Source organism: Micropterus salmoides, unplaced genomic scaffold (genome assembly GCF_014851395.1).
Source record: "Micropterus salmoides isolate LMB-PRFRI ecotype aquatic unplaced genomic scaffold, ASM1485139v1 Ms_hic_scaffold_18, whole genome shotgun sequence".
NCBI lineage: Eukaryota > Metazoa > Chordata > Actinopteri > Centrarchiformes > Centrarchidae > Micropterus > Micropterus salmoides.
In genome coordinates this window covers 20,398,566-20,407,142 of record NW_024040928.1, presented here as the reverse complement: position 1 = coordinate 20,407,142, position 8,577 = coordinate 20,398,566, and the positions used below count along the sequence as shown (strand labels likewise).

General features: G+C 41.2%; 1 protein-coding gene across 2 annotated transcripts; it reads left to right on the top strand.

The window, feature by feature from the left end:
• The first annotated feature begins 427 nt into the window (after positions 1-427).
• On the top strand, positions 428-8,552 carry LOC119908857 (cytospin-A-like). Of its 2 annotated transcripts, XM_038726763.1 has the most exons (13): positions 428-850; positions 1,810-1,925; positions 3,616-4,071; positions 4,958-5,031; positions 5,413-6,041; positions 6,126-6,213; positions 6,356-6,431; positions 6,512-6,548; positions 6,891-6,987; positions 7,101-7,217; positions 7,563-7,622; positions 7,728-7,813; positions 7,999-8,552. In XM_038726763.1, the coding sequence occupies exons 2-13, from the start codon at positions 1,886-1,888 to the stop codon at positions 8,006-8,008; spliced, it is 1,770 nt and encodes a 589-aa protein (XP_038582691.1). In that variant the 5' UTR covers positions 428-850; positions 1,810-1,885; the 3' UTR covers positions 8,009-8,552. The 2 variants fall into 2 exon arrangements, with proteins under 2 accessions (XP_038582691.1, XP_038582692.1); XM_038726764.1 differs by lacking the exons at positions 7,728-7,813; positions 7,999-8,552 and adding an exon at positions 7,362-7,436 and having other exon boundaries at positions 7,563-7,610.
• Positions 8,553-8,577: the final 25 nt, after the last annotated feature.

Sequence of the window (8,577 nt, the reverse complement as noted above, 5' to 3'; positions counted from 1 at the left end):
TAACACCAAATGCTAGACTCCTATGTCTCCCCTGTGTGCCATTGGTTTAAAAGCACAAAGGCTGTATTTTTCCATTTAAGGTATCATAATGTCACTTTACTTACGATTTTAGTTCTGGCTGTGCTAAATTAGAAGAATCTATTTGTCTTAGTGATGCTCAACATGTGTGTTGCCAGTACAGCATAATGTACAGGTGTCTCTTCAATGACACTTGGAAATGCCAGTTCTGACTTAAACTTTTGGGCCAGCTCACCTGGATTTAGCAAAGTTATGTCTGCTAAATATTACTTATATATATACTTATTTTCTGTCACATTGAGCTAAAACAGTGACGTAATCCAGACGCCGTGAAGCTGTAACCTACCTACCTGCGTGTTGCCACACCTGCATTTAGTGATAATTAGCTAAACTGCTTCCTCGCGCTGCTTTGCCACCGTCCGCACATAGCCTACTTTTATTAATTAGACCACATCATTTCGACGTTTGAGTCGTTACTTTGTGTGAAAACATTTTCAAACATCGCTCTAAATAATATTATTAACCCCCCAGCCCCATGTCGTCGATTCAACGTGCAGCTGCTACGCAATCAGTTTTTTTCTGCCTCCTTCTATGTTTTTTGTCGCATTGGATTTAAAGGCGCAGCGGAGTTGGATATTACTGGGACCCAAGTTATAGGCTAGGTGTTGGCTGCTGTGTGCGTGTGAAAAGGGGAAATCGGGGAAACATGATTTTCAGTAACTCGCACAGTGTCCTCCGGTGAGTTTGGGATACGGGACGCTGAAAACGCCGACAGGGACGTCGAGAAAGCCGGGGATCAAACTGGAAGGCGTCCAGCTGGCAGGCTGAGCAGGTAGGATGAATGAAACTGGTGTGTGTAGCGTCGTTTGTTGGATGAAACGTATGTCTCAGCCGAAATACTTTCACAGAAATAACATCACCTGCCAGGATACGGATTGTGTTTATTGGAAAACGTGACTCCAAACTTCATTCACCAACCGGAGAGTTTAATGTTATGTGGCTTCTTTGGAAACGCGATTGTGCAGCACAGCACATTTTCAAGACGGTTGAGAAATTGATAGAAAGGACGCGTTGCTACGGAATACAATAGTTATGTAATAGTTCTGGTTTGAGAGTTTCTTATCCTGGTAGTCCAATCCTAGTCCCTAAAATGATCTGCGAAGGCCAGTAGTCAGCAGCGTGTCTGTTGTGAAATTTGTTATTAATTATTTTGAAATTAAGTGCCTAATCGAAAATCATGTGCGTGCCGAATTTCACTGGAGATACTCTCAATGTCTTAGGGAGGTTAGTTATGACGTTTAATATATACGTCTTTTCTCAACAGCCATAGCAACCTTAAATCGCTAGATTATTCAATAGATTTTGGTTAATTTGTACATGCTACACATAACTCCACACCACTGCAGAGGAGCCTCTGCATACTTGTTAGAAAGGACGTTATCATTTTAACACATCTTTGGCTCTTTGTTGATCAACACAAATATGATTTTATGTGAAATGTATAGAAAAGCTGTATAACTGTATGCTCTTAATTCGTGGGGCCTCATAAAAATAATAAATACAAATACTACAGGCAGTACAGAATATTTTGTACTGTCCAAAAGCCATTTGTATTTCCTAGTAAGAGAAACAACAACCTTTATAGAACTCTATTGTCACATTAGGGGAAATGTTTGGGCTCCAAGCTTAGAAGATGCACTAAACATGTCCTGAGCTTTTCTTGACATGTTGCACTTGGCAGTGAGTCATGCTCATTAAAAGATTTATATTTATTCCCTCTCATCCATACAGTAGTGGGCCTCACAAAACAGAGGACGCAGTGAAGGACACTGGGATAGCCTATCCAGACACCCACCCCTGCTGGATTATGGGTAACCATACTGGCAAAGAGACCCATGGCACTACAGGTACCCGAGGACAAAGGCAAACAACACAAACAATGCTTCTGTTTCAAAACGCTATGGGAAAAATCTCTCAGACAGAATTGCCACATGTTTTTCACTTCAGTGTCCATACAACCACCTTAATCCAGGTCAAAATCAATGTGTTTGCGCTCAAAACAAACACACAAAAAAGTTCTCTGAAATTGTTATTGTTTTGTGCTGCAGACAATGATAGCATCAGCTTTGTACTTGTTACTCTTCTGCATTACAAAAGAATAACAATGCAGAATACATGCATGCAGAAAATGAGAACTTCAGAGGACTATTGTGTAAACCAGTTTATTTACAGTTGGAACAGCAGATTTTGCTGGCTTTAACACCAGGTAAATGAGGGTAAACTCAAAGTTACATTATGTCCTCCTAATTCTTATAAAATGTAAAGACACACATCATATCCTTTGGTTTACTCAAGGTGCACTGATATAGTACAAAGGCAACACAAAGCATGTTCTGATCTTAAGTATCCCACTAAACCAGGAATAAGGAAACCCTGATAAAAGAAATCCAAAATGTTTCATTCAAACAAACTTATTACAAGATTTTTGTGCAAAAGTATACCTGTATAACGCTAAATCTCAAAGTGGGGCTGCCGACACTCGATAGATGCAAAGTAAATTCTGGTGTCAGCTCCTGTATGATTACAGAAACATTTCTTGGCACACGGGAAGTGATGAATCAGAACTTTGCAGTGAAATACAAACTGTATCTCAGAGGATTCGGTGTAAGTTGGATTCAGCAGCGTCCGATCTTTTTAGTCTCTCTCAAGCCTTCAGTATACTTCAGTTAAAAGCTAGCTGTCATTTTGCTCAGCTGATGTGTGAAATTGCCCCGTGCTGCCTTACATGTCTTGTTTTCTAACTGAAGACAATCAGCCGGCCGCTCGCTCAGTTTAAATCTCACTTACAGCTGTTTAAAATGCTGCTCCTCGTTTCCCCTCTTGGCTGTCAGTATGCAGGAAGTAGGCTCAGGATAGAGGATGAGAATAACTCCCCTGCCATAGCTGAGCAGACTACATCATGCGGCTGCCAGGGAAATGATGAGTCGGCAGAATCCTGCTGTACAACACAAGGACAAGAAGAGGAAGCAGGAAAAGATCTGAGTAAAAGCAGGTGGAGAACCCTGTAGCCTGCCAAAATCTACACAAGTTTATAACCAGTGCACACTGTAAACAGCATACAGTCACATAGCTCTAACACTATTTCTCAGTGACAGAAGACACTTTAGATGACGATTTTATAATACATAAACTAAGCCTGCTTTAAAAAAACCCCAATGAAATCACTCTAAATTCCTTGAAAGTGGTTTATGCAGAATACCAGCAGCATGGATGATGGCTGTAATCGCAGTGAGAGCAGCTGTTAGCTAGTAGATCAGGGTAAAATCGTCTCTCTTCCTGGATGTTGCCACATGGGGGAACAGTGTGTTAGTGTTTGTCTGCCAAGACATTGGCAGGAGAGGCTTTTTGCTGCATCAGTCAGCACCAGGACAGTAAATAAGGGAGCCGACACTGGGTGCTTACATCTGCATCGAGGAATAGAAGAGGGGGGGCTTTGCATTCAGCACACTTTTCATCTCAAATTAGATGATTTTAAGGCTCAGGACATTTTGGTGATTTTGCTCCTCATCCGTTATACAATTTATTTCCCACTCTTAGGTTCTCCTTTAGATTTCTTCCACACACCTCCTACCACGCCCTCAGAGGCAGATCTCGCTGCCATGGCCTTGTCATCTGCAGCTTCCTCTAAGAAGACACAGACACCATCTCCAGCCGGCAGCACCACCCCCTCCGCCACCTCTTCAGTCGCTGACTGGACGCAGAAACTGTCTTCTCCCTCAGAATGGGCTGTGATAAGTGTAGACAGTATCAACTACTCGGAGACAAAGGTGAGCGATGCAGCAGCGAGCCGCAGGAAGGCGAAGCTCAGCCCGGGCAGCCCGGCGTCCCTGCCTTCAGAGCAGAGCTGGCAGGAGCAGGATAGTGGAATGGAGCCGCAGGCTGCAGCAGAGAGAGTCAGAGAGGAGATGACCCTGGTTTTAATCAGTCTGATGGACCGCTACAGGGCCTCACTAGGCCTGACCCCCAACACTGATGTTACCACAGGCGCAGTAGGTATGTCCTTGTTTCGTTTTCTTAAAGATACTTTACGTACACTCTTGTTAACCCCCGTTGGAAATCAGAAGGAACTGCAATATTACTTACAGATTGATAACTTGCATAAAACTGTGACTTACTTAAAATCATCTGACTGTGATTTAGTAATGTGGCATGGCTTCTTCAGATAGTTTAGGACTACTGAATTGATTCAGCATGTGGATAAAGTAAATGGACAATGTAGAAGGAAAAGACTTAAATGGGTGTTTTAGTGACTTAGTATTTTCATGCAAGAGACAAATTAAGGATGAGATGTCCTGACTTTTAGTCAGTCGTGTGGGTCAAGATCCAAAAACACTGGATCCTACATTTCCCATAATGCAACCCAATAGCGTACAGTATTTTATTATTCCACCCCTGCCTACATCTTTCAAACTCCTTGCCTTCAGTTAAAAATCCATAGTCTTCAAACCCATACTGAGATAACCCTAATGACATCACAGTGACATCATGAGTTACTTTGACTTTAGAAAGTCTTCCAGAGCCACAGAAGCATAAATGTGATTGAAAAGTGGCAAGTAAATGTATTACTTAATTTTCCTTCACTATAGAGACAAGACAGTTGTCACAGCAGACATTTTGGTGCTTCAAAGACGTGTAACTAATAAAACTAACAATGGCCACATACAATTTAGGTATATTGGTGCCAGGCCCTATCTATCAAAATGGAACAGAGCCACCATTAATGTTTCTTCCTGTTCTGTTAAATATTTTATGAAATTGTGCTATATGTTGCTCTGGAGTAAATAATAGATGAATTACCCAATCTGACTGCAGTTGTCAGACTTCAAAATCCTTTTTTCACTGAACCTTGTGTGCCTTTTTTGTTTGACTCGTCTGTCAGAGCTGCTCAGGCGTTTGATAACAGAGAAAGATGAGCTGGTTGAGGAGGTGGACACACTGAGGGAGACACTGAGGGTGAGTTGGAACTGCAGGTCCCATGAACACCCTTAGGCCATAAAAATGTCCAGAAACTCACATTTCTTTGCTGTGAAATAGAGACTTGCTTTGGACACTTACAATATTTTTTTTTTCTGGAAAATGAATAAAATCTTTAATTTCATTTACTTTTCTTTGGCATTTCAGTCTTATGACTTTTAGGCCATGTGATCACTGAATCAAACATATTCCAATAAAATGTAAAATAAAAAATCAATTATTTGTCTTAAAGTACAGAATTTATTCAAATATTCATATGGTAAGAGATCAGAGGCAGCAGTAACATCCAAGACCTTATGGAGACCAAGATTACACTGTCTCTTTTCCACTTGGTCCTCTTTCTTTTGTCCTCCATGACAGACGGAAAGGTTGGAGTGGCATCAGTTTCAGTGTGACCTGCAGGTTGCTGTGTCTGTGGCTGACCGGCTGCGGGTCGAGTCGGAGCAAGCTCTGGGTTTGCTCCAGGAGAGCCACAGGGCTGTGGAGGAGCAGTTGGCTCAGGCCCTCATCAGACAGCAGGAGAAGGATGGAGAGCTGGAGAGTCTGAGATCCGAGCACAGAGACGTCTGCCTCAAACTAAGAGAACTCACCCTGCAGCAGCAGCAGGAGCGGGCCGAGCTGGACGCTCTGAGGAACGCTTACAGGGTGAAAGACGTAACAGATTGTGATGAGAAGGCGGAGAGACAAGACTCTGATGGGGGGGAGGAAATACAGGAAGTCTTGGAGGAAAAGCCCAGGGAAGTTGAAACTGACACTGAAGCTAAAAATGTTGAAAAGCAAAGAGAGGAGAATGAAACAAATCAAGAGGTAGATGCTGAAGTTGTAGGTCATGATCCTGAGGAGGCAAATGGATCAGGGAGCATGTACCTGAGAGGCAAAGGGGTGGCGGAGGGATACCTTCGTAGTTTGGCTGCTCTGGAGAAAAAGAAAGAAGGGGGACGTGGGCAGAAAGATCCGAGGAGGATTGTGATGCTTTGTGAAAGATCTTGGTGAGTCCATATTAACGCTCACAACACAGACCAACCCCTCTTAATAAAAGAGTATTATAAAACGTGCAAAAAAATGTCTTCTAGGAGTCTCTCTCGTCTCCCACTCTCATCTGACTCCTCCAGTGAGAAAGGGACCTCAAAAAACACAAGCACAACGTTGCCACTATGCAAGGTATAAATAACACTTGTTGAATTGACATGAACATATTCTTTAAACTATTGTATGGATGATTATCTGAATGATTAAGGAGGTGGGAAACTTTGTATTGGCATTTGTAGAATCACTCAATGGTGTCATCTCCAAACTTTTCCAGAAAGAAGAACCACCAAAACAGAGACGGATAGACCGAATTTTACAGCGGCAGGACAGCTGGTCCAGTTTTTACACAGGTGTGCTAAAACCTACAGTACTAACCCACCTTTAAGTAAGTGTTCAGTTGTATGATGGAGGCTGCATTTGCTTCATGCAGGAAAACAGGATGAGGACCAAAGCACAGATTCCATCAAGTAAGTAACTAGTAGGCCCTTTTTTTTTTTTTTTTTGTTGCTGATACTGACATCTCATTGTCTGTGTTTAAAAGAAGAAACAAATAAGACAAATGTTTAACATGAACGAGTCACTTTAAAATCATCCATGAAGTCACAATCTCTGAATCTGTAGAAAAAGCTTTTCTTGCAGTCCCCAAGTCTGTATTAAATAACTGTTAAAGTTAATCTAAACTGACTATACCTTTTTCTCATAATTTGTGGCTTTACTTATCACTGTATGTTTATATTTCTGTAACTATGTTAAGAAAATTACAATAAGTTATTCTTAAAACTAGTGAAATGTTTTCTTGCCCTACTCAGACCTCAGGATGGTTTCAGTGCTCTGCTGAGGCGTCATGGCGGCTCCAGAAGAAACTCCCTGCTGCGCTGGTGCCAGAGTCGTACACAAGGTTATAAGGTTAGGGAGGAGAATGTTGCCATAATTGAAACTGAAATTTGTCAAAATCAAGAGGAATTCTTACCTTTTTGCCAGTTATAGATCTTGTCTTCATCGAGTATGTTTTGTGGCAGAATATTGAGATCACAAACTTCAGCAGCAGCTGGGAGGACGGCATGGCGTTCTGTGCTGTTTATCACACTTATTTGCCGACTCACATCCCGTACGACACCCTAAACCCAGCAGACAAGGTAAAACCGATGCTGTTGAAAACGAAACAAAAGAAATGCTTGCATTAAGCAGATAATGTGAATATGTCCAATCATATATTGATAATCTCTAAAATCATAAAACAGAAACTGTTGAGTCCACCGAGAATTCATGTCTCACCACAGGATTCTTGCACACTGTTACGTTTTGGTCCTCAGACAACCTGATGAAGGTCAAAGGACCAAAGCATCGTTAATGGAGTGAGGACAAGTGATCGGGATTGTTTAATTATTTTACAAGAACGCCTTACTGAAAGGCACATCTGTAATTATGTGTACCTGTCCTGATAATTATAAAAACTAATTCTGACTCTAATATTTTAACAGAAGGAAAATCTGGACCTTGCTTTTAAGACCGGAGAGAGTGTGGGAATCACTGCAGCACTGGTGAGACATTTTACACAGGACACTTCTGATCTTAAGTACAAGTTCTGGAAAGTTATTTAAAACTAGCCACTGGTTTTATAATCTTATCTTTACATGTTGTGACAGACAGCGGAGGAGATGCTGAAGGCAGACGGGCCGGACTGGCAGAAGGTCTTGGGTTATGTCGAAAGCATTTTCCGTCACTTTGAGATGTGAAGACTTTTTTTTTTCCCTCTCATCTTCCTCTTCTGCCTGGTTCTTTTTCATTGTTGTGACTGTAACTAGACTGTAACACTGTTTACCACAAGATGGAGCTCTAATCATAATGAACTCGCCACCCAGGCAATATCTTAAGACTGTATTACATGATTTTATGTATCCTTTTATGTCCTTACAGAAACGATTGACACCCAGATGGAAGAAACTAAACTGGAGTATTTTTATTTTTTTTAACATACCACCCATTCAGATCAAAATAGCTGCTGGGTAATGATGCACAAGACACAAAAACAGTACCGGTCCAGAAGATAAACACAGGCTTATTAATTACTTTCACATTTGTTACTGGGTGCACTGGTCTTGCAGTTTGCCTTTCTACAAAATGAGCACTTTATTATTAACATGGTGTTATATTTTTAAGTGGATGATTTATGAATGTGGGGCAATTTAGTTTTATCTATTTCCCCTCATGTTACATCTGCATGTACCCAAATCTAAAATCCACTTCACAAAGTAAGGGTTACAGACATGAACCCAGATTTTATATGTTGAAATAGTGACATTTTAACCTTAAACACTACAGTGATGTCCATCTGAGGGAAGCTGTCTTTGCAGAAATGTGTGTATATATGTAAAAGTGTGTAAGCCCTTCAGTATTTTTGAAAACATGGTCAATATATAAAGATGTTGTTGCCAAAGCCGTATTGCAATAATAAAGTTATGTATATAGAATACCCCCCCCCACACATATTTTCTC

Excerpts from the sequence above, each read along its gene's own strand:
- LOC119908857 (XM_038726763.1), top strand. The coding sequence starts at position 1,886 with ATGGGTAACCATACTGGCAAAGAGACCCATGGCACTACAG. Across the intron at positions 6,432-6,511 it reads CTGGTCCAGTTTTTACACAG|GAAAACAGGATGAGGACCAA; the intron begins GTGTGCTAAAAC and ends TGCTTCATGCAG. Across the intron at positions 6,549-6,890 it reads CAAAGCACAGATTCCATCAA|ACCTCAGGATGGTTTCAGTG; the intron begins GTAAGTAACTAG and ends TGCCCTACTCAG.